Raw genomic sequence first — 25979 nt, 5'->3', positions numbered from 1 at the left:
TTTCTGCATTAAGTCCTTGTGTTTCTGGGGCTGTGGCCGTGCTCCAAACTTAACTCTGATTTTCAGGGAGAAAGATTGGGTGGTTTACTTCTCATTGATCACTTTGTATATAGAGAGATGTCGCGCGGCCGCGTAAGCGGCCACGTGGTTTTGAGAAAAAGTCCTCGTTCCCGCATACTCGAGCTGTGTTTGTAGAGGCTTCTGGTCACCGGGGTTCCATCTGGGGGAGGCGGGCTGCGGCACCTACTCCATCTGGAACTTGCCGGTGATCTCGGCTCTTTTTGGAACCTGTTTTTTTTTTTTTTCCTCCGGGATTTGTGGTTCCCGCACCCTCCATGTGGTCCTTCTCTTAGCGGCAGCTCTGTTTTTTTTAATAAATTCTTTCATGGTTATTTTTTTTTCCCAGATCAGGGTTCACCATTGCAGAAATTGAACCTATGGGAGTCTTCCAGTTTTCGCCAAGTTCAAGAAATATCATCGTGTCAGAGGACACACAGACAGTCAGATTACAAGTACAAAGGCTGTTTGGGTTCCACGGTGATCTTATTAAAGTTTCTTATCAGACAACTGCTGGAAGTGCAAAGCCACTGGAGGATTTTGAACCTGTTCAGAAAAAGGAGCTGCTTTTTCAAAACCTTGAGGCTGAGGTTGATTTTGAAATCATGATTACTAATGATCAGCTTCCTGAAATAAAAGAAACTTTTTACATTAATCTAACTTCAGTAGAAATGAAAGAATCACCAAAGTTGGATGCTATTTGGAGACCACGCCTGAATCCAGATTTTAGTGTTGCAGAGATTACAATATTGGATGATGATGACCTGGAGGCAGTGGATGTTTTTTTCCCTAAGACAACTCAGGTGGCTTTAACCATGGGCACAGCTCTCATTCCTGTAGAAACTGACTCCTCCACGATATACCCTGACACAACTAAAATCACATCCATACCACAGCCAACTGAAATAATTGCCATTATTACTGAGGCAACTAGTATGTCGGTGATTCCTGAAAAGCTTGTCACCTTTCCTGGAACACCGACCATATCTGAGAAGCCTGATGAGGTGGCAGTAACTACCAACATTTCTATTCATGGAACATTTAGCCTCGGACCACCCATTGTTTACGTGAAGGAGGAGATGAAGAATGGTACACTTAATGTTGCAGAAGTTCTTATTCGAAGAACTGGTGGGTGTATTGGTAATGTCAGTGTGACACTTAAGACTTTTGGTGGAAGATCTGCTCAGAAGGAACCAAATGCACTTCCTTTTCCTGATACTTACGGAATGTCCAATCTAACATGGGCAATTGAAGAAGACGACTTTGAAGAACAAACTCTTCTCCTTACATTTGTTGATGGAGAAAGAGAACATAAAGCACTGATTCAAATTCTGGATGATGATGAGCCTGAAGGCCAGGAATTTTTCTACGTGTTTCTCACAGACCCTCAAGGGGGAGCACAAATTGTGATGGGGACAGATGATATGGGATTTTCAGCTTTAGCCATGATTATTATTACAGGTATGCCTTTTGAATAATGAGAAAAAATTACCTCATGATGCAGTACTTGTAAAAATATCATTCTACCTTAAATTTAAGATGGTAAATTGTTCGAATTACTCAAATTCATTAAAGCAGTTTTTTTTTGTAGCATGAACACGTATCCTGAATTCATGATATTCTGAGGTGGTTGCAAGAATTAATGGACTGCAAATGTCACTTAACTTAGACTGTTGAATAATCTTCAAAATTTATAATTTCACAATATAAGTAAAATCTTACAAATGCTGTTCTGCAAATTATTTACTAATTTTAGTTTATATTAGCTTAAAACAATAAACGTTTCTGTTGAAATTATCCTGACACTCAATAGTTCTCTATTTCATGACATATAAATTTCAATACAGTTATTTGAATATGATCAGAACTAAAGGTCAAAATATTTAACTAGGTCAGAAAGGTGCAGTCCCATCAATAAGATTGCTGGGACCTTTTTTTTGTTTCAAGCATTGTTCATTTACTTGTTGGATCTTCAGAAAAGCTTCTTGTCCTGGTTAGAGGAATGGTAAAGGGTTTGTATGTGTGTGGGGGGCAGGGGAGGTGGTGGGAATAGGTTTTAAGACAGCGGTGACATACCAACAAAAATGACAGCAAGGCATGTATGCAAACCCATAGTGGATACAGTGCATGTCATGGCATACCAATGTCTGCTGATACATTAGTTTTGGTCCTGGCACCTAATTCACCAGACATATTGTCACGTTATTGAACCAGAATGAGGTTCTATATGTTTTTCTTCCTTATGTATACTGTATGGTCACTTAGTTAAGTGACCCAAAATGCTTGCAGTGAAAATTCTTGTGGCAAAGATTGTTAATTCACGTAGCTTAAAAATAGAGGAGGTATTAGAAGAAAAAAAAAGTGAATCACATGTGCAACCCCATCAGCAGACTCCAAATGCACTCACATTGCAGACCCGCAGAGCAGACCCAGCCTGTAGCACTCCCCTACAAACGAATAAGCAGATTTCTGTGTCCTTAGCCAGAACCCAATGCCCCATGTCTGGAACGCTGTTTCCTGGGAGCCTTAGAAGTCAGGGTCTGGGTGATTTTTAAGACTAACTTCTTAGGGATCACAGATTTTAGAATCATTTCACCAAATGGGGCCATTATAAAGTAGAGAACAGCAGGGACTTTTATGTCTCTGAGAAAGCAGCTTAAATGTTGACATGGACTTAGAGTTACTGTTTCAGTAACTCTGCAATGTATAGTATGTAGGATCTTTCCCCTCGGGTGTTGCTCAGTGGAGTCTCTTTTTACTCAGAGATACTCAGCAATCGCTTAATTGTTTTTCAGTTAGGTGATTAGAAGGTAAATTGCTAGATGCATAACACAAATGTCTTTTGGTCTGTTGTTTCATACTACATTGCTTAAATGGAGCGCACTATTCAATAACAGCTTATTGAGCATTGTGCTGTCCTCTGTCCTGGATTATGGGATTATAGGAATAAATAAAAGAATTGGTGCTCTGGTAGAACTTAAATTCTGTGGGGGGGAGATGAGTATATATGTCAGTGTGGGGACAGGGATTGATATTTTCTTCCTTCTGTACTTTTTTCAAAGTTTTCTATTTTTTTTGTAAAGGGTTTTAAAATGCCAACTACCTCCATCACATGTAAATTTTATATTTTCATACTATCTGAAATGGAACTATTTTCAACACACTGAAGATCTTTTTTAAAGTCTTAAGGATATTATAAGGCCCCATTATTTTTTTCAGGGAGTGATCTTCACAATGGCATCATAGGATTCAGTGAAGAGTCCCAGGAAGAGTTAGCCCTGGGTGAAGGGGCTGGTCTGAGCACACTGTACCTGACTGTCACCAGACAGCCAGACAGGTATGTCCATCAGTGTGTGGGAGAGCTCACGACTAGTGTGCCTATACAATATCATTTTTAATTCATAAAATGACAGAGGCAGGATGAAGCATGGATAAAAAGCTCTGTGGGGTTCAGTATATCAGTGTACAAACACTGTGTTACTTAATCAGTGATTTAACACATTTGGTTTGTGAGCATAATGTAGGGCTATCTTGGAAAAGAAAAGTATACTTCTGAATACCTCCCAAGCATCAGCTTAGATAATAACTCCTTCATTTTTCATTCCTTTCTCTTCCCCCCTTCATTTGTTGTCATATTGTTGGGGGTTGCACATGTGGTAGGATTATACCAGAGGGGCCATGTGTGGCACCTGGATCAAGTGGCAGTGCTAGGTGTTCTTACTACTAAGTCCAGTCAAACACTTGGTTATCTTGAACCATGGATATTTTGATTATTCAACATTCACAGCTGTTTGCTGTTAGGGAGACTTGTCAGACCAACATTTTCTTACAACTTAATAACAGTATACAAAATATTTTCTGAGTCGTCACCACATACATTCATTTGGATATGCACATCTCTAGATTTTATATATATATATACATATATAAATTTCGGACCTAAATTTTTCTGAGAAAGTAGTTTATCTCTTGATATTTATTTATTTATTCATTTTTATAATATCAACTATTTTTAACAATAATGTTGTCACTTTAGAAGAATTATTATTTATTTATTTAATTTTTTTTTGCTTTTTGGGTCACATCCGGTGATGCACAGGGGTTACTCCTGGATCTGCACTCAGGAATTACCCCTGGAGGTGCTCAGGGGACCATATGGGGTGTTGGGAATCAAACCCGGGCTGGCCTCATGCAAGGCAAACACCCTACCCTCTTTGCTATTGCTCCAGCCCCCTTCAGAAGAATTCTTATTAAAAGACAAAGGAGTAGCATTTACTTGAAGTCAGAGATTCTCCGTAATTTTCATCTTTTGTGGGGTATAAGAATATATAGCAGGAAAAAAATATTATTTTTTTTCACATGCCTGATACAGAGCCATTCAATATACCTATTTATTGAGTATTGAATGGAATGTGATCAAAGAATGCATAGTAAACCCTGGCCTTATTTTTTTTGTTCAAATTTAATAGAATTGGTCATTTTCAGCATTAGCTGTCATAAAGTAAGGTATAGTGATTAATTATTCCGCAGTAGATAGCAGGATAACTTACATTTTAATACACTTGCATGGGTTTTGCTTCCTTTCTAGGGCATTTGAAGATGTCACAGTCTTTTGGAGAGTCACATTTAACAAATCAGCCACTTTGCTAGAGAAAGCTGGTATGAACCTGATGGATACACTCTTCACTGTTTCTGGGACCACGACCTGTGTAATGGGTCAAACCAAATGCTTGATCCCCATGGGGCTCAAACAAGGGAAGGTGAGAGATGATGAGTCATGGTCTTGCCAACTAATTATAGTTATTCAGAAACTTAAAAGCCTCTTTATTGGGTGCTCTTTATCACTCATGGTTAGGGACATGCAAAGTAGAGCAGCACTGGGAGTCTGGAGCACTTACCTTGCATGTGACTGGCATGGGTTCCACCCTGAGCACCCTGTATAGTCCTTAGAGTCACACCAGAATAGTCTCTGAGCACAGAGCCAGGAATAAGCCCTGAATACTTATACATGTGAGAAAGAAAACAAACCAAACTAAAGCAGCACTGAGATTTTATCTTGTAGCAGTGAGAATGGCACATGTCCGAAAGTCTGGAAACAGCCAGTGTTGGTGGTTTATGGTGAGAAAGGAACCCTTATCCACTGTTGGTGGGAATGCCATTGGTTCACTCTCTGTGGGAAGCAATATGAAAATTGCTCTCCAAAATCTACGACTGGAACTCCTATACAACCTAGTGATACCACTTCTTGGCATCTATCCCCAAACACAAGATACATGAATTCGAAGGGATGTAGGCACACCTTTGTTCATCACTGCAGCTAGTACAATAACTAAAGCATAAAAAAACCCCAAATGCCCAATTATAGATTAAATGATAAAGAAGTTGTGGAATAGATAGACAGTGCAAGAACACTGTGCAGCTCTAAGAAAGAACAAACTCATGCAATTTGCAGCATTGTGGGTGGAACTGGAGAATGTCATGCTGAATGAAGTCAGTCAGAAAGCCATAGATGCAGAATGAGCTCACCCTATACGTAGGAACTAAAAGTAGTCAGTAAGGGAGCAACAGAGGGCAAAAAGCAACCCAACAACAAACCGGTTCCTCACAGCTGAGTTGGGGTGGGGGTTGAGAGGGTGTCGGGTCCTTGGGGGAGGGGAGGGGCTACACTGGTGATGGGTGGTGTGTTGAATCATGTGCATGGGAAACTGCCAATAACATAAAATTGTAAGTGGCAGTACCTTAATCAACAACAACAATAAAAAAGAAAATAAAGCCACTTTCTTGAATCTTACATATTTTTTATGTGCCCATCCTTTGTATCTCACCTAGCTATGAAGTCTAAATCTCTTTGGGGGGCAAGAGGCTTGGGATTTCTTGCACTTTGATTTTTTTTTTACTTTATGGTAAATAAGCTCATCAGTAATACATGAATGCAGCATTATATACACAAATGCAGTGTTATATACACAAATGCAGTGTTATATAGTAATTTCTTTTTTTTCTTAAAAAAATTAGTTTTCTCTTTTGCTAACTTCTTGTCAATTATAAGATGCCTGTTGACTCAGAATTGCATTGTCTGAATAATCCTTCAAGTCAGTTTTATGCATAAAAATGTATTTTACTTTCCTAACCACCTCTTAACCTTTATCATACACACAAATATATGTATAAATATATATATATATATACTTCTATCATAAACAGATTTTATCCATGGAATGGGAGTTCTTTATTCTTTACTCAGATTCTTTATCCTTATGTTGTTAGTTATAGGGCTCAGTTTTGATCTGCCAATGAGCCAGAGACCTTCCTTGGAGAGTCTTTGAGTCTTTGTTCACACTGTGTGTGGCACCCAGGAGTCAGGCATTCTCAGTGCTTAATACTTGTTCTTTGTTTAGTAATTTATAGAAGTCAAATATCTAATACAGAAACTACCCGCAATTATAATGAATATTTTAAAAGTATAGTTTTTTGGTAGATGTTTAACACCTTAAATGCAGGAAAAGCAAACACAAGTATAGTTACTTTAAGACACATAATTATATTTATCCTAAAATAACAAACTTACAGATTTACATTATGTACTTTCTGATGCTTATTTTCATTTTGAGGATTATTGTAATATTTATAGTGATCCTCTCTAAAGTTGCAGTAATACCTTTTAAAATTTCCTTCTAGAATTGTCATGCTTTTACTTGTTTTCATGAAGGAGTACTTGTGTTGGGTCCCCTAAGGTCACATGCCCTTGGTTATCAAACTATTATGTTCTGTGGGTTTTGGTTTCCTAATATACGTTAGGAATATTGTTTGAACAGAGTATTTGTAAAACTAGATGCTTCCTTTTGTCTCTAACCTAATTATGTGTTTTCCTCCATCTGTACATTGTTTAATTTTAGATTGCTTTTTACTTAAATTATAACATATCTTTATGATTGTAAGTGCTTATAAGTAATGTTCTAATCTCCAGCACAATAAGAAAAAACATTTTACTAAAAATAAAAAAAGAAGAGATTCTGCTGCAATGCAATATGCAAAACTCTTTTGTTTAACAAAGCTATTGTGAGTTCAAACTCCTTGGCCATTAGGGAATAATAGTTTTGAATATAGCTTACCCATGCTTTTCTAATATTTACCAAATATAGTTTTTCAAAAGAGGTGAAACATAGTTATCTGAATTTTGCAATATTTACTGAAAGTTTATCAGCAAAAGAAAATTTATGTGTAATAGGAAAGCTAAATCAATTTCTTCGGACAACCAAAGAAGATGTTTATGTGTAGTAAGATTGAGTTATTCTTGGATAATACTAAAGAATTTGCTGTATTGTTTCATGAAGTAATAATTGTAATTAAAATAATCAAAAAACAGATGATGACTAAGGCCCCTGCTCGATAGAAAAAGATATGCTGTATATCAAATGTGATAATGATACATGCAGGGGAAAATTGCATTCGCTTAGCCTCAAGTTAGCCCTGGATGTTCACAATGCTATTTAAAGTACTTTTGTTTTTTGTTTTTTTGAGAGAATTATATTAAAGGATATAAATATATTATATTAAAGGATATAAAGGATATGGAGCGATAGCACAGCAGTAGGGCGTTCGCCTTACAAGCGGCCAACATGGCTGGCCCGGGTTCGATTCTTCCGCCCCTCTCGGAGAGCCCGGCAAGTTACCGAGAGTATCTCGCCCGCACGGCAGAGCCTGGCAAGCTCCCCATGACGTATTCGATATGCCAGACACAGTAACAACAAAGTCTCCAATGGAGATGTTACTGGGCCCGCTCGAGCAAATCGATGATCAACGGGAGGGCCTAAATTTACCTTTACCTTTTATATTAAAGGAAATAAGTAAAACCAGCAAATTAACAGTATATCATAAATTTGAATTCAGGCTTTAGAGAATAAACTATTTGGAATTGGTGTGAAAGAACTACAGGAAGCACAAGCAGCATATAGCCAGCTGACAAAATCTAGACATATTTAGTTCTTTGAGAAAATTCATAAAATTTAACAATCAGTTTAAAGAATTGATTATCAGTACGTGGTCATATTTATTTAAAATATTAAAAAAATTAAACTTTATGATGATAAAGTTTGCTTCTTTCCCCATATCCAGTATCATCCTCCAATCCTCACCCAACACTGTCCTTGACCCTTTTCCTCCAAAAGAGCCGTCATAGTACTTTTAAAACCAGTTGTTAAACGTGTATCCATTAAAATTTTATAGCGAACTTTTTATAAGGGTAACCATTTACTCTATCACGCTGTGTGTAACTTTGCAGTTTCTCTTTTTAGATATGATTATTTTCTTATTAATGCATATTAAAACATTACTGTTTTCTCTCTTGAATACTGAGTAATAGTATTTTATGGTACAATAGTTTACTTTTTTCTCCTTATTTAAATGCATATTGGTCATTGATATTGATTTTCTTAAAAACACCTCAAATGAAAGTGTTTATTTAAGACTAAAATAATTTTTTTCATAAGTACTCTAGCTTAAATATTAATTTTGTAAATATATAGATATATCTATAGATGTGTATTTGTTTATATTTACTTATGAAAAATGTTTCTTAATATTTAAAAATTACCTAAAAAATAAAAATATATCTGAAATCATTTCTTACCCCCCCCCCCCCCTTTCTCATTCTCAGATACCTCAAGTTGAAATAAAATTCTTTGTGGAACTGTATGAAGTAACTGATGGAGCAGCCATAAACAATAGTGCCAGATTTGCACAGATTAAAGTCTTACAGAAGGATGAGTCTCAAAGCCTTGTGTATTTTTCTGTGGGTTCTCGATTGCCAGTGACTCATAAGGAGGCCACTTTAATCAGTTTGCAGGTGGTCAGACATTCCGGGACAGGGCTAATGATATCTGTTAGTTTCAGTACCCAGGTAAGCATGGAACACATTTTTTTTTTTTTTGTAGGAGTACTGCTATTTTTTCGGCCACTGATTCGCTGATTGAATTGTGCATGAACTCACCTTACTTTTTTTTCATTTTTTATAATTTTATTTATTGAATTACCATGAGAGCAGTTACAAAGCTTTCGGGTTTAAGTCTCAGTCATACAACGAAACACCAGTACCTTCACCAGTGCCCATTCTCCACCCCCAGCAACCCCAGTATACCCCCATCCCAAACTTTTCCCCTACCTGTGGGGCAGATGATTTCCACATTACTCTCTCTCTACTTTGATTACATTCAATATTTTGACACTAGACCCACCATTATTATTTGGGATTTTACCCTAACACTCAGATCTGCTGAAAAGGCAACAGTAGACAATTTGTTTTCTATTGCTGGTTATGAATACCACATGATGTCGTGCGGCTGCAGTAGTGGCTACGTGATTTTGAAATTCTGAAATTTTAACACTAAATCTGGAGGGATTTCTGCCAAAACCTGCTGGGTTCCGAGGTTTGTTCCTGAGTCTCTTGGATCATGGCCGTTAAGCAGCTTGATCAGGAGTGAGAAAGGCCGTTTGTGGGCAGTGACTCGGGGTCTAGTTGGGATGAGGAGGAAAGGGCCGGCTCCACCCCCATCCCATGAGGCCCCAATGCGTCTCATCACTGCGGACCCAAACCTGACTGTCCAATGGCCTCTGGAGGATGGCGGCCACTGAGCCTCCTAGGGGGAGCAGGCGGAGGGACAGCACTCTTTCCCCCGCGGGAATGGCCAGGCGACGGTAACCTGCTGCATGGTCTGGACGCATTTCTGCCAAAAGTCACTGGGTTTCAAGATTTGTTTCTGAGTCTCTGGGATCATGGCCATTAAGCGGTTTGATCGGGAACCAGAGAGGCCATCCTCCAAGTATATAGCTGAGCCGGAGGTGGTTTGTGGGTATGTCTCTCACATACCTAACTTTTGGCCGTTTACTTTGTTGGTAAACTTTACCCCAAGTTTTTGGGGTCTGGCCAAAGGCACAGCAGCAATTTTGGGGTATCTGGAAGTCTGAAGGCGCCATCAGGCTGCTGATGCACTCGCCTCACAGGTACAGATTGACCTGCTGGCAGGTCCCCCTGCATGGAACACATATTAACCCATATCAATGTTTTCCTTAATTGTGTCATGTATAATGAAGCAGAGAAAAACTGGTGTGTTGCTTCCCAATGATAATACCTTACTTCATATTGTTTATACTTTTACTTATTTATTTATTTATTTTTGCTTTTATGGTCACACCTGGTGATGCACCTAGGTCTCACGCACTCAGGAATTACTCCTGATGATGCTCGGGGAACCACATGGGATGCTAGGAATTGAAGCCAGGTCAGCTGTGTGCAAACGCTCTACCCGCGGTGCTATAACTCCAGCCCATTTAGAGCTTTAAATTTTATCCTTGAAACCACTTAAAATTCACCCAGATCATGTTTTAAAATGACAATCTTTGCTATTTTTGGTTCTTTGACCAAGTTGATTATTTAGTGTCTTACATGAGTCTTTTTTTTTTTTGAGTCTGTTTTACTAAGTGCCTACAGGGTTAAAAATTCTTCATATATGATTGTTTTAAGACCAGTAGCAAAAGTTGTCTTTGTTATGCTTTATTTGTCAGGTACTTGAAAAATATCCTTTTCTAGACCCCCTAATACTAACTGATCCTTATATTTCTTTATATTAATGATGTCATGAGGTCTTGCTGCTACTTTTTTTATATCCCTCCTCTTAGGTGACACAGGTGAAAGAGAAGAGGAAAGTGGTTCTCTAGAGCCTTGGAGAGGAGGCTATGTAACACTGGTGAACCGATTCTTAGCTGGATCCCAACAATGAGATGCACCTTCTTAGCATTATTCTTTTAGGCTCTGTGTGACAAAACTCTAAATAAGACACTGTCTAGCACTGTAGCACTCTCCTCCCATTGTTCATCAATTTGCTTGAGTGGGCACCAGTAATGCCTCCGTTGTTACTATTTTGGGCATATTGAGTATGCCTCGGGGAGTTTGCCAGGCTCTGCCATGCAAGGGCTGGAGCAACAACACAGAGGGTGGTGCATTTGCCTTGCATGTGGCTGACCTGGGTTTAGTGCCTTCTTCCCTCTCGGAGAGCCCAGGAAGCTACCGATAGTGTTCTGCCTGCATGGCAGAGCTTGGCAAGCTACCCGTGACTTATTCGATATGCCAAAAACAGTAGCAACAAGTCTCACAATGGAGACATTACTGGTGCCCACTGAAGCAAATCGATGAACAATGGGAGGACAGCGCTATAGTGCTACTGGTTAAGATCTATTTTCCTGAGGGAACAAACATGCTAAATTAGACAAGTGTGTTAAAATGTTTGCTTAAAGCAGCATTATTGAACTGGTGCCTATCCCCTTCCCCTTTTTTCCCTCTCACCCTTTTCTCCCACCCACCTTTTTCTTTTGAATCATGCAACTCCAATCACGTAGTTTGAAAACTGCCATCTGAACAGTACTACCATTGCCTTTTTATTTTTTCGAGTTTCAAAAGACCTGATGGTGACACTTTAGCCTCAAGGTTTCAAAGATTGGAGTTTTAATAAATTCCAGTCTAGTGTGTACTTGGGCTGGAGTGAGAGCACAGTGGATAGGGCGTTTGCCTAGCATGCAGCCGACCCGGGTTCGATTCCTCCACCCCTCTTGGAGAACCCAGCAAGCTACCCAGGGTATTTAGCCCTCACGGCAAAGCCTGGCAAGCTACCCATGATGTATTCAATATGCCAAAAACAGTAACAACAAGTCTCACAATTTGGTGAAACGTTACTGGTGCACACTAGAGCAAATCGATGAACAGTGGGAGACCAGTGCTCCAGTGCTACAGTGTGTACTTGGTTGTTTTGCTGTGTTGGGTGACTCAAACATGCAGGACCTTCTGGTGCATGGATTGCATCCAATGTGTAGGCAGTTTGTTGCAGAAGTCATATAAATGAGAGGACTGTGGGTGAAGGTGAGCATGACTTGGGTGGGGAGACCTTGGAACAGTGGGAGAGAGAGAGAGATGGACACTGGCAGGCATGTGGCGCTGTAGTGTATTTCATGGGAAATACTACCGTTAAAGATCGTACACTACGGTGCCTAAAATTTAAAAAAATCAATAAAAAATGTCATTGTCCTACTTTAATCCTCAAAATCTCTGAGAATAAAATACGTAAGCATTCTGGCTTTTCCTCCATACTTGCTTCTCACAACATGTATCTGTCAAAGTATAATTTGTGTGTGTTCCCAGTTGGAGGAATTCTTCAAATCTGCAGTGATCGTCTCTCCTACCTAATTCTATATTTTGATCCCTACTGAAACCCATCCTTCTTCAGCTCATTACTATGTGATTTAGACTCATTTCTCTAATTTATTTTAGGATAGAAAACGCACAAAATCTCACATTTTGCTAGTGTTATTCCCACACGTTTATTTAAGAGAGATATAATTTGTTTTAGAAATAAAGATTTGTTTAGGATAAGATGAGATGCTACCATTTACAGTGGTGCTAGCAATCATCCCGCTAAAGCAGTGTTGTTTAATTTCTAGGAACTGAGGAGTGCTGAAACAGTTGGCCGGACCCTTATTTCTCCAGCAATTTCTGGGAAGGATTTCGTGAAATCGGAAGGGACATTGGTCTTTGAACCTGGCCAAAGAAACACCGTATTGGATGTCATCTTAACACCAGACATAGGGTCTTTAAATCCATTTCCCAAACGATTCCAGATTATGCTTTTTGACCCAAAAGGTGCTGCCAAGGTTGACAAAGTGTATGGTACTGCTAACGTCACGCTTGTCTCTGATGCGGATTCGCAGGCTATTTGGGGACTTGCGGATCAATTACAACAGCCCTTGAATAGTGACATTCTCAATCACGTGCTTCACAGCATCAGTAGGAAAGTGGCCACAGAGAGCACAGATGAACAGCTTAGTGCTGTGATGCATCTGATAGACAAGGTAAGAAGCCCTTCCAAATGCCAGCATTTGGCTTAGTAATCACTTAATCACTTAATCACTTAACTTCCCGTTAGTCGTCGATTTGCTCGAGCGGGCGCCAGTAACGTCTCCATTTGTCCCTGTCGCGTGCTAGTGTAGCCCAATGGCATCTCTTTGCTCCAGGAACATGGAGGGCCTCAAACCGATCGTTCATGATCTTGACAAAGAAGTCTGACCATCTGATAGGTGGGCGGCCACGCGGTCTCTTGACATCCCGTGGAATCCAATCAGTAACAGCTCTAGTCCAACGGTCGTCTTTAAATCTCATTACGTGACCAGCCAAAGGTGGACAAATCCACGTGGCTGCTCCTGCCGCAGGCCCTCAATGCCTACTACCTGCCCAACAAGAACCAGATGGTGTTCCCCGCGGGAATCCTGCAGCCCACCCTGTACGACCCAGACTTTCCGCAGCTGAAGCAAATTATGGATCAATTGGCTTAGTAAAATTCTGTAAATTGCAAAACCTCAAAATAAAAAAGCTCACAAGAAATTGTGATAGTTAACATTTTTGAAGTCAGGAGCAACTTTTCTCCCGACACTACTTTTGTTTGGATTTGACCAATACCTGCTTAAAAATTTCAGTCTTCAGATAGAGACGAACGAGAAGTCGGTGGTAAAAAGTACAGTGTCTGAAAAGTAGTACTTGATGTCAGAAATTAGTATTTTTGATTCTCCGGGAACTAGACAGATGTCTTTGGAGTTTGTTTCTCAGTTTTTTTAGTTGGTAAAAAGAGAGGCTCAGCTGAAATCATCTGCCTTCCCTTTGAAATGCCCTTTGCTTGTCCATATCTTGCTCCATTCCAGTACTGAAGGCTTGCATGTCCAAAATTGAGAATTAAGGAATGACTAAGTGAGCTCAGGCATTCAAACTGGTGGGGATTTAGGCCCCAGTCATGTATCATTTTGAGCCTTAATTTATACTTATGCACATGAATGAATTTTTTTATTTTTTATTTTTTTTATTAATTTTTTTTAATCAGTGAAACACCATGAGGTACTGTTGTAGACTTACAAACTTTCTTGCTTGGGTTTCAGTTATACAATGATCAAGTACCCATCCCTCCACCAGTGCCCATCCTCCACCACCAATGAACCCAGGAGCCCTCCCAACCCCCACCTCACCCTGGATGATACCTATCCCCCCAGCCCACCTCTCTGGCAGGGCATTCCCTTTTTGCTCTCTATTTCCTTTAAGGTGTTGTGATTTGCAGTAGAGGTATTGAGCGGCCATTGTGTTCAGTCTGTGGTCTACGTTCAGCACTCATCTGGCATCCTGAGTGAATCCTCCAAACACTCTTTACTTGATGTTCTGAACCTGGCTCTATCTGAGGTGCCTTTTCCCCCAGCATGTGCTGCCAGATTCCAAGCCATGGAACAGACCTCCTCTTACTTATCTCAACTATTCTTGGGTGTGCGTCTCCCATTTTGTTACTTTATATTCCCCAGAGGAGTGCAGTCTTTCTAAATCTGTCCCTCTCTTTCTGACTCTTTTCACTTAGCATCATACTTTCCATGCACACGAAAGAATCAAATGGTAGTGTAAGAGTTTAAGAATATAAATGAAGCACTGTAGCACTGTCTGCCCATTGTTCATCGATTTGCTTGAACGGGCCCAGTAACGTCTCCATTGTGAGACTTTGTTGTTACTGTGTTTGGCATGTCGAATAGGTCATTGGTAGCTTGCCAGACTTTGGCATGCGGGCGAGATACTCTCGGTAGCTTTCCAGGCTCTCCAAGAGGGGTGGAGAGAAGAATTCTGCTTTGGGCTACTATATACTTGCATGAGATAGGACAGTTAAAGCCTAGATTACAAGAATATAAATGAAAGAAGAGATAAATATATAATTATCCGGGCAGAGACTCTTGTGGGGGTTTATTTGATGCTTTTTAAAAATCAACATAGATTATATAGATCTATATAATATATAGCATATATATAAAGTTTTGAGTATCAGGTAGAGATATATAAATATAGTTTAGTATATAAATTTATAAACAAATACTATAAAATACTATATTAAAACATCCTTCGGAAACAACATATTTTGGGTTTTTAGATTGGTTTGCTGAATTTACTTCTTGTTGTAGATTTAAAAATATAATGTCTGAAGGGTAGAAATAAAATTATAAAGTATACAGATATGAACAGGAGGCTTCCTCAAAAAGCACAGCATTTGCTTACCATCTGTGGGGAGGACTGAAGCCTGGTGAGAGTCAGGGGATGGGGCAGGAGTAAAGGTGAAACATGGAGGTCCTGGTAAAGGAAAGTGGACTCTGGTGGAGGTGTGGGGTTGGGATGGACATTGTATGCAAGCCAGCCTATCAGTAACACTGTTGTAAATCATAATGCCTCAAACAACAGCTTAAAAACAAAAGTGAAAAAAAAGTAAAGGGTACTTTAGCCTGATTCAAAAATTACAGTGAATAAACAGTAAAAACTAAAGAAGAGAAAAGAAAAGAGAATTCACTGCTATTTTATGCAGAAAAAGTTCTAGAAATAAATATTCACTATGTGGAGTAATACATGCAAGGATGTATGAAAGTTTCAAACATAAAGGTGATACTTTGATATTTCAAATCAGTAAATCAAAGTTGTTTTTAAAGAATGGATCATTTTGAATATATTTACATACACACATATAAATGTAAAGTTGGAAGGTCTATCTAAGTTAAAAAAACATAATTTGTGAAGGAAATAATAAAAACTTGATCAAAGTTTCTCTTTGCTTGTAGTATAAGCAAAGCCAACAGTTTCATCAATCATACCTCAATAAAACTGGGGGGAAAGTATGTAAATAAAAAGAGACATGGAAATATTTGTACAAATATAAGGGTATTAAGAATGCTTCATCATGACATACACAGTGTTTCCCACCACGTGGATGATGACCATGTTGATGATACCATTCCCTGGAGGACGTTGGAGTGACAGGAGAGGCAGTGGTGAGGGCAGAGTGGGCCAATAATATTTTCTGGTGCAACTGAGAGCAATTTCTGTGTTCTCTTAAGAAGCGGTGGGGGGGGGGACAGTTTGTGGTTGGTGCCGAGTGATTTCTTTTCTACAAAGGGGATGGTAGGTCAAGTAAGTGTGGGAATATCTAACTTATAATAACAGGAGTTGCAAAAATAAAAAAGCCATTGAGGGGGAGCATTTTATATCTATGTAAAAAAATTCAGCTCTTAGACATATTTATATGGAGAGATCAGACAGGTATGCAGTGGGCAATGAAAGTATAGATAATCACATAGTAGGGTTACTTTTTGACAAATAAAATATTAACTTTGAATTTCAGATAAATGATCAATGTAGATTTTAAATTTTTCATTTTATTTTGGTCACTGTGATTTGCAATACTGTTGATGGTGGGATTCAACGCGTACAACATTCCAGCGTCATAATGTCCACCAGACTGTTTAGTGACACCCCATTCCCACCATACCCCTGGTCTGCTTCTGCCATGGTAGGCTTCCTACTGAAGACCAGTTTTCAGATTTTGTTACTTTTGGGCATTTGTTATTTCCATACTATGTTTCTTTATATCACAAATCTGAGGGAAATATTGGCATGTGCCTGTTCCTCTCCTGGCCAACTCTACTCAGCATGATACTCTCCAGATCCAAACACATACAAGCAAATCGCATGATTTCTTATTTTCTTAACGACTATTATTTGAGTAATGTTTGAGGGCTAGAGTAGATAGTACAGTAAGTAGGGAGCTTGCCTTGCATATCATTAACATGGGTTCAATCCTGCCAGGAGTGATTCCTGAGCACAGGTCCAGGAGTAACCTCTTGACCACTGCAGGTGTGGGACCCTTGCCAAAAATAATGCTGAATAGTATTTCCTTTTTTTTTTTTTTGCTTTTTTGGGTCACACCCTGTGATGTTCAGGGGTTCTTCCTCACTCTGCACTCAGGAGTTACTCCTGGTGGTGCTCAAGGGACCATATGGATGTCAGAGATCAAATCCAGGTCAAACGCATGTAAAGCAAACACCCTACCTGCTGAGTATTCCATTTTGTTTATGTGCCAGTTTCTTTATCCATTTATCTGTTTTGGGCACTTTGGTTGTTCCAGATTTTGACTATTGTGATAAGTGCTATAATGAACGTAGGAGTGCAAGTGTCTTTTCTAAATAGAGTTTGTGGGCCCTTGAGGGTAGATACCCAGAAGTGGAATTTCAATTCCTAGTTTTTGGAGCAGCGTCGTATATATTGTTTTCCAGGAAGGTTAGAGCAGTTTATATTCTACCAGAAGTGAATGAGGGCCTTTTTACCTAGCAATACTGGTTGTTTTTGTTCTTTGTAATATTTTACATCACAAATGAAGTAAATATTTTTTTGTAGGAGTACTGCTATTTATTCAGCCACTGATTAGCTGATTGAATTGGGCATGAACTCCACCTTTATTTTTTTCTTTTTATATTTATTTATTGAATCACTGTGGGAAAAGTTACTAAGCTTTCAGGTTTAAGTCTCGGTCATACAACGATCAAACAAGTACTTTCCCTTCACCAGTACTCATTTTTCACCAACAAGAACCCCAGTATACCCACCCTCCACCCTCCCACCCCTCCAAATGCCTGTGAGGCAGATAATTTCTACTTAACTCTTCTCTACATTGATTACATTCATTATTTCGACAAAAGATGCACCATTATGGCTTAGAATTTCCCCCCAAACATTCAGAATTGCTGAAAAGGCATTGTGAAATATTTTGTTTTCTATAGCTGGTTATGAGAATCATATAATGTCATGCGGCCACGATTTTGGATTTCTGCAAAGAGCTAGGTAATTACAAGATTGGTTTCTGTGTGTCTGGTGTTATGGCCATGCCGGAGAGCCGCTCACTCGTGGGGGGCAACTCATGACCTCGGTAGGGCGTTAAGGACGTGCCGGTACCGTCCCCCTTCCCATGAGACTGCAGTTGCCCCATCACAGCCAGCTCGTACCTGGCTTTCCTATAAGCTCTGAGGCGGTGGCCACCTTGCTGCCAGGGAGGAAAAAGGTGGAAGGGTCCAACACCCTTTCCCTCCCGGGGAGGCATGGCGCCGTAGTTTAACGCATGGTCCATTCACTTTTCTTCTGCAAGCTGCTGGGCTCTGGACTAAGTCCTTTTGCCTCTGGAGCCATGGCCGTGCCAGAGAGCCGCAACTCATGACCTCAGCATGAAGGACGAGCTGGTACCATCCCCCTTCCCATGAGACTGCAGTTGCCCCTTCACCGCCAGTTCATACCTGGCACAGTTAGGAAGACCCAGAGCACTGCTAGTTCAGGTGTGACCCAAAAGCAAACAAGCAAGCAAACGAATAAATTATATGCTCTACTAAAGTATTTTTTTTGTCTTTTCTTTAGTTATTAAACAGGAAATATTTTGATGCCAAAGAGGCCATTTGTAGGCAGTGACTCGGGGTCTCATTGGGATGGGGAGAAAGAGTCGGCTCCACCCCCATGTGGTGAGGCCCCGTGTGTCTCGTCACTGCAGGCCCAAACCTGAATGTCCAATGGCCTCTGGATGATGGTGGTCACCAGGCCGCCAGGGGGAACAGGCCAAAGCACGAAACCTATTCCCACCTGGAGTGGCCCAGCGCCAGTAACCTACTGCAGGAACAGGACACATTTCTGCCAAAAGCCTTTGGGTTCCGAGTTTTGTTTCTGAGACTCTGGGATCATGGCCATTAAGCAGTTCAATCAGGAACCAGAGAGGCCATGCCTCCAATTATGTAGCTGAGCCAGAGGTGGTTTGTGGGTGTGTCTCACACATACCTGACTTTTGGCCATTTACTTTCTTGGTAAACTTTGCCCCAAGTTTTTGGGGTCTGGTCAAAGGCACAGCAGAAATTTTGGGGTATCTGAAAGTCTGACGTTGCCATCAGGCTGCTGATGCACTCAACTCACAGGTACAGATTGACCTGCTGGCAGCACCATACCCCCAAATGAAGTAAACATTTTAATTTTCATTCCCTAATTGGGACACACTGATTTACAAACTTGTTTATCTGAAATTCAAATAAGATTTGTTCTTTTTTTTCTCTAGTACCCCTTTCTCTATACCATACAAAATAGAGACTCAGACTGAGGGGTACAGAATAGTACTTCCAAGTCAATGAAGCCTAGAGGTTTTGTTTTGTAAATTTTATTTTCCCCAAGATTCTAACTTTTTTGAAATAGAACATGCTCTATACTAGATATTTATTTGTAGTAATATAAATGAATGTTTGATGTTATTATTACACTTATTAGAAATAACTATATGCAGAAAAAAAGGCATACTATGCTGAAAAAACACTTTAAAAATAATGCACTTTACGTGTTTTCTAGATAAAATTTAGATCTGGGTTTGTCCAATTTTTACTGTCACAAATTTTATCTCCTGATTTTCCTAGACATAGTTCAATGAAAATTATTTTAAAATGTTCTCAAGTTTGCCTTAATAAAATAGTATTATTTTAAGATAGCCTAGTTGTTATGTATTTTTTTTATTTGATTGGGGTTTGGATTCTAGGTACCTAAAGATTAATAAACCATGAGTCAGGAGATGTTTTCTCCACTTTTCTATTCTGGAACATAGAATGAGCACAACAATAATTTACTCTGTGAAAATTTCATAGATGGCTCTCCCAGCAAAGGTCTTGATTTTATTGTTTGTTTGCTTTTGTTTGGTTTCTGGACACACCCAGCAGTGCTCAGGATTTAGTCTGGGCTCAGGGATCACTCCTGGCAGTTTTGTGGGCACCACCTGGAGTGCTGGGGATCTATCAGGCCAGACACATGCAAGGCAAGCACCTTGCCTGCTGTATTTTCTCCCTGGATCTTTCTTTTTTAAATTTTCTTCTTTTGTTTTAAATGTTTTTTCTTGCTTAGAGAAAATTTTTGCTTTTTTGTAAATCAGTTTTGGCTAACGGAAAAGAAAGGATTTTTTTTGTTGTTGTTGTTTGTGCAACACAAAGCCAGCAGATTTCTTTTTATCATCTGTTTTTAAATATGTTTAGGGGACGCCCAAGTGGTTCTTTGGGTGTGGGAGGCGTCCCCTGATGATCCTTAATGCGACTCTGCAAGTCCCAGCACACTGGCCTGGCAGGTGCTGGGAAGGACCATGCCACACCCAGCAGCACCGGGAGGTGGGAATCTTTGTGTGTTCCAGCCTTTCACTTATTTTCTGGCCCCAATGTGATGTATCTTATATTTTGAGAATTATTTTTTACATTTGATTTATTTTATTTTCTAATCCTCCTGTCAGTGATTTAGAATTTGCACTTCATTTTCTGCCTGGCTTTGGTGTGTTATGTTTTGCTGTCATTTTGACTGACTTGTCTGCAGACTGAGTCAATGTTATTTTAGAACAGGCAAGCAGAGAATATTTTGAGTCAGGGCTGGGTAAGTGGCCAAAGCGCCTCCTCAGCCATTCATCTCTGTCCAGGGACAAGTTAGGCATCCGTTTTCTACGTCAGTGTCCTTATCTGGAAACAAAACAAAATAACACTAGCTTCTCCCTAACTGGATTTTTTGTAAGAATTAGAGAAAATAATATAATTTCCTGAGAACAGCTTCACGGAGGTGATGGAAGTGAAGGATTATACAAATGCCCCTTGTGTTGAATTTTTTTTGCCGTGCTTTGCTAATAGAAACACTATATAACCCTTAAATGTGAGTGAAAAGTTTCTTGAGTCAGTCTTTAATTTTTACAACTATTTAAATTGTACCTCTCTTGGCTTCTGATATTTCATTTGCAAAAAAACAACCTGACATTAAACTGAATTTTTGTTTAAGTAATGACTTTTTCCTGTCTGGTTCTAGTGAATTTCTTTGAAGTCTTGAAATAATATTGAAAAATTTTCCAGATACATTGGTGGTGTTTTCTTTTCTAATTTTTGCTAGTATAAAGCATATTGCATTTTTAAGCAAGTATCTTAGTAATTTAGAAAGGAACTGTACTCTGTCTTTACATGCTCTTTTATTTTCATATTGTCTCATAGATGTATCTTTTTTTGTTATGTTTTCTCTTTGTGCTGGAGTATTTCTAGAGCTTATATTTTGTTAACATTCACTTTGTTTTTTCAGTATGCAGCAGACTGTTCCCTGTCATTCTGGTGATTTTCACTTTGAGAAAATTTTAATTCTATACATAGTATTCTCATTTTCTGTTGTTCCTTTTTGTCCATTTTTCTTTGCTATCTTTGAGATTTGTATGCTTACAAACTTAGATCTTGAGTTCAGCTGTAAATTTTGCTTACCAACATTGCTTATAAACCTGTAAAACTTCTGGGAGCATGAACCAATGAACCCAACTGGTAGGAAAAATGATTTGGGATCATTAATGAAGACACATTCTAAGTACATTCTAAGTTCATTCATAAAGGTTCACTCAAGTTTCAAAGAAAGCACAGAGTACAAATCACAGAGAAATTGATGACTAATTTTAATTAAAAAAAGATTTCTTATGTACACGAGAGTATGTGGAATAACTAGTCAGTGTTTTCACATCATGCTGTGTCAGACCATGGGTAGTATGTAGCCCAAGTCAGTCTGGCAAGGAAACACATCACTTTTCCCCCTCCTGCTCTTGGAACAACAAATAACCCAAGGTTTATGTAGAAAAGCTCATATTTAAGAAAATAAGAGAAGATGTAGTTTCTGACTATTCTTGATTGGAAAGGATTTTTTATCATCTAATATTTTCAAAATTCAGTGGCATGATGACTTCTGTTGACTGAAAAGAAAATTAAGAATAATCTTATATTCTTAATTTATTAAAAAATAATTCTTGGGCACATATAAAAGTGAAATTAATTTTGACTCATGATGTGGTTAAGATGATATTAGTCAGGCCAGAAAGATAGGAGTACAGGAGTTTGGCACTTGCCTTACACATGACCAATCCTGGACCAGACCCCCATAGCAGCATGGTCTTTGAGTACTGACAGAGGTCACTCCTGAGCACAGTTAGGAAGACCCAGAGCACTGCTAGTTCAGGTGTGACCCAAAAGCAAACAAGCAAGCAAACAAATAAATTATATGCTCTATTAAAGTATTTTTTGGTCTTTTCTCTAGCTATTAAAAAGGAAATATTTTGGTGATTTTGCTCTTTATCATTTATTATCGGTGCTTTATAATGTGCAAATGGAAATATTTGAGATATATATTGTTAGTAATTTGTCTTAAATGCTCTATAAGCTCATTGTTATCCTTTTTTGTTATTGTTAATTATTGTTATATGCATTGTCATATTACATATACATATCATTTATGCATGGGCTGGAGTGATAGCCCAGCGGTAGGGCGTTTGCCTTGCACACAGCCAACATGGCCGACCCGAGTTCGATTCCTCCGCCCCTCTGGGAGAGCCCGGCAAGCTACCGAGACTATCTCCAGGCACGGCAGAGCCTGGAAAGCTCCCCATGATGTATTCAATATGCCAAACACAGTAGCAACAAAGTCTCCAATGGAGACGTTACTGGGCCCGCTCATGCCAATCGATGAACAACGGGAGGACAGTGACAGTGATCATTTATGCATCTTGTTTTTGAAAGTATATTTTCATGCTTAAACTTTTTTTCAGATAACCCTTGAAGGAAAAAGCCAAGTGTTCAGCTCTGAAAGCCGAAATCTTTTCTATGAGATTCTTTGTGTGCTTATTAACCCTAAACGCAAGGATACTAAGGGATTCAGTCACTTTTCTGAAGTGACAGAAAATTTTGCCTTTTCTCTACTGACTGATGTTACCTGTGGCTCACCTGGTGAGAAGTAAGTAATTTGAAATAAATAGTGCAGCCTGTTTGTGTATGCCTTCACAGTGAGCAAAATAATGTCACACACGATGGCGTTTAGAATTTACCCAATTAAAGAATTTTAGTTGTGTGCTGAATCTATGGTTCATTTTATTCATTTGGAGCTAACTCTCGGGTTGTAGTGCCTCATAGTTGGAGTCCAGTGGCAGAGAGTATGCAAAATGTGGACCCAGAGTATAGTTCAAATGGTTGAGTACATGCTTCACTGCTGGGTGTAGCTCTGGGGCTAACCCACCTTTGGATTGTCAGCCTGTGCTGGCCTCAGTCTCCAGCTCTGCTGTGTGTGGGTTGTACAGAGGAGAAGAGAGAAACAGAGGAGGGGTAGAAGAGGAGGGGAAAGAGAGGGTATGCTTCTTATTTTTCTTATTAGCTTCAATTACTTTTGTAACTATTCAGCAGCCATGGTGTTATAAATTATACTCAAAAGGCAAATTGAATTGTAGTACAGTGTAATATTTTATTTCTGTTCAATTTAATGTAAAAATGGTTGATAATAGAACATGCTTATAAATTCAGATACCTCCCAATTCTCAGAATAATATATAATAATTGAAATACTGTGTTCATGCCTGTTTGTTTGTAAAAATATAGAGTTTGTTATGATTTACCTATAAATGCTGGTGTCAGTACTCATTCAGTCATGTTGAAATTCAGAGATTACTTAAAGAACACATTTAGAAAAGCTGGTATAATAATATATATTATCTCTACATACAGGGCCCTTTATGAAACACTAGGTTAATTAAGATATTGATTGGATTTATAAAACTTTTAACTTTGGTTTTTAGATGGCAAGGCACATGAAATTCAAAAAGATGGGCATTGTGGATAAAGGATTACTAGCAAGATCAATGAATAAAATAATAAATAATATGTCATTATACTTTAAAGGTAAAGGTAAAGGCCCTCCCGTTGATCGTCGATTTGCTCGAGCGGGCCCAGTAACGTCTCCATTGGAGACTTTGTTGTTACTGTGTCTGGCATATCCAATACTCTCGGTAGCTTGCCGGGCTCTCCGAGAGGGGCGGAGGAATCGAACTCGGGTCGGCCATGTTGGCTGCGTGCAAGGCAAACGCCCTACCGCTGTGCCATCGGCCTTTAATTTAAATTTTACTTTAGGTTCTGTGGCTTCTGAAACTGTTCTTAGTAGGGTGTCATAGGTGAAACATTCCAGTATCATACCCTCCACCAGGATATTCATTTTCTTCCATCATTGTCTCAGTGTTTGTTCTCCTTCCCCTTTCCCCGCGGTCAGCTCCTGACTGAAGATCAGTTATCAGTTTGTGTTGCCTTTGGAATTTGTTGTTACCCTAGAATGACTCTTTTTATCCTGCATATGGGAGAGATCATTCTGTGTCTGTCCTCCTTCCGATGTAACTTCATTCAGCATGGTACTCTCCAGATTCATACACATAGCAGAAAATTGCATGGTTTCATTTTTTTCTTAAAGCTGGGTAATAATCATTGTATATTTGTACTATAGTTCCATCATTCAGTCATTCGTTCTTGGACATTTGGATTGTCCAAATTTTGCCTAATGGGAATAGTGCTGCAATGAACACAGGAGTACAGATGACTTTCCTGAATAGAGTTTTGGGGCCCTTTGGACCAAAAAATGGAATTACTTGGTCTTTTTGAAGCTTAATTCCTAGTTTCTTAGAGGAGTGTCCAAATTGCCTTTCAAAAACAATGTAAACTGGACCAGTTTACATTCCTACTCGAAGTCCCCTTTTTCCCCTCATTCTAGCCAACAGTGGTTGTTTTTGTTCTTAGTGAAGTGTCCCAGTCTCACTGGTGTGATACAGTATCTTATTGTTTTGGTTTACACTTCCCTGATATTAATGCAGAGAATTTTTTGTTCATATACTTTTTGGCCATCTGTATGTCTTCTTTGAGCACATTTTTATTTATCTGCCTCCCCTATTTTTTGGTGGGAATGAATGTTTATAGATTGTTTCTTTATGTAATTTTACACTAAGGTCACTGTATGTGTGTGTGTGTGTGTGTATGTGTGTGTGTGTGTGTGCACGCACGAGCAAATGTACTCATTAAGAACTATCCCCATGACCAATTTCAACTGTTGTTAAGTAAAATCAAATAGTCTATAGCTTTGAATTCATCTGTGAAGTCTCTACTTCTTTGCTTTTCATTTGTTTTCCCATATTTGTTGACTTAGTTAAGAACATCTGTGAAAATAGGTATCCAGCTGTGAAAGTTGGTTCCCATGTCTGTAGCTTCAAAAGTCCGGTGAGAAGAAAAGAAAATTGAAATATATAATAGGAGTGGTGGTTTGAGATTCTTTGTCCTAATATATTCCCAGGGTTTAGAACAGAATCTAATACACTGTAGATTCTCAGAAGTCAAGGTATAATGTGAATGCAATAAATAAGTGACTCCATGTGATTTTTGTCATGAATTTCCTTTCCATAGACTTGCATTTCCTCTGAGTTGTTCAGGAAGAGAAAAACACCAAGTACAATGGAAGTCATGCAAAAACAGTTATGTGTTTGGAGAGAGCATAAGTTTGAGGGATCAATTCTTTAAGGTTGAATATAAGATGAGCTAGGTAGTATGTGTGTGTATGTATGTGTGTGTCAGGAGTGTGTGTGTGTATTTGAGAGAGAGGGAATCTAAAATCATTAGAATTTTAGAGTTTTTATGTTATGTTTTTATGTTAACTGTCTTACAGGTTAAAAAAATATGGTAAGATTGTAACTAGGAAGACAGTAGAGATAGGAAATACATGTTTAGGTAAGAGAAGATGGAGACTAAAATTGAGGCAGGAAAATGAGATGAGATGATGTCACCTTAAAATGATTAGCTAGTAGAATTAAAATATACGTGAAAATGTTTTCTATGTTTCTGTTTATAACAGAAAATAAGAGAGAACTGAAGACATTTTTCCTCAGAAAAATTTAAAGACTTTATTCGCTCTAATATGCATTAGTTATACATTGTCTTAGACCTACATTGCCTTAGACATGAAGAGTGAAGGATTTGAAAATTGAGCATAGTGATGGAATCTAGACCAGCCATTAGGGAGACAGGTGGCACGGAAGGCCTGGCTGAAGTTGGGCGTTGAACAGTTGTAGTAGTGTCTCTCTGGATGTTCATATCCATCCCCTAGCACACTGCATGGAAAGCACATCATTTTATCAAAGTGAGTGTTGTGGAAGTGCTTTGATACAGCAGATCTTGCTGTC

The 25979-nt window shown here is 39.0% G+C and overlaps 1 protein-coding gene across 1 annotated transcript in view; it reads left to right on the top strand.

Moving 5' to 3' along the window:
- ADGRV1 (adhesion G protein-coupled receptor V1) overlaps window positions 1-25979 on the top strand; it is a 561793-nt gene that overhangs the window by 196119 nt on the left and 339695 nt on the right. The window contains exons 73-78 of the mRNA XM_056112517.1: window positions 407-1518; window positions 3277-3394; window positions 4646-4817; window positions 8714-8956; window positions 12544-12951; window positions 22548-22732. Of these exons, the coding sequence (XP_055968492.1) occupies window positions 407-1518; window positions 3277-3394; window positions 4646-4817; window positions 8714-8956; window positions 12544-12951; window positions 22548-22732 (2238 nt within the window). The remainder of the gene's footprint in view (window positions 1-406; window positions 1519-3276; window positions 3395-4645; window positions 4818-8713; window positions 8957-12543; window positions 12952-22547; window positions 22733-25979) is intronic.

This window comes from Sorex fumeus, unplaced genomic scaffold (assembly GCF_029834395.1).
Source record: "Sorex fumeus unplaced genomic scaffold, SorFum_2.1 ptg000018l, whole genome shotgun sequence".
Taxonomy (NCBI): domain Eukaryota; kingdom Metazoa; phylum Chordata; class Mammalia; order Eulipotyphla; family Soricidae; genus Sorex; species Sorex fumeus.
The sequence above is the reverse complement of the archived record's forward strand: the minus strand, read 5'-3'. Positions and strand labels throughout refer to the sequence as shown.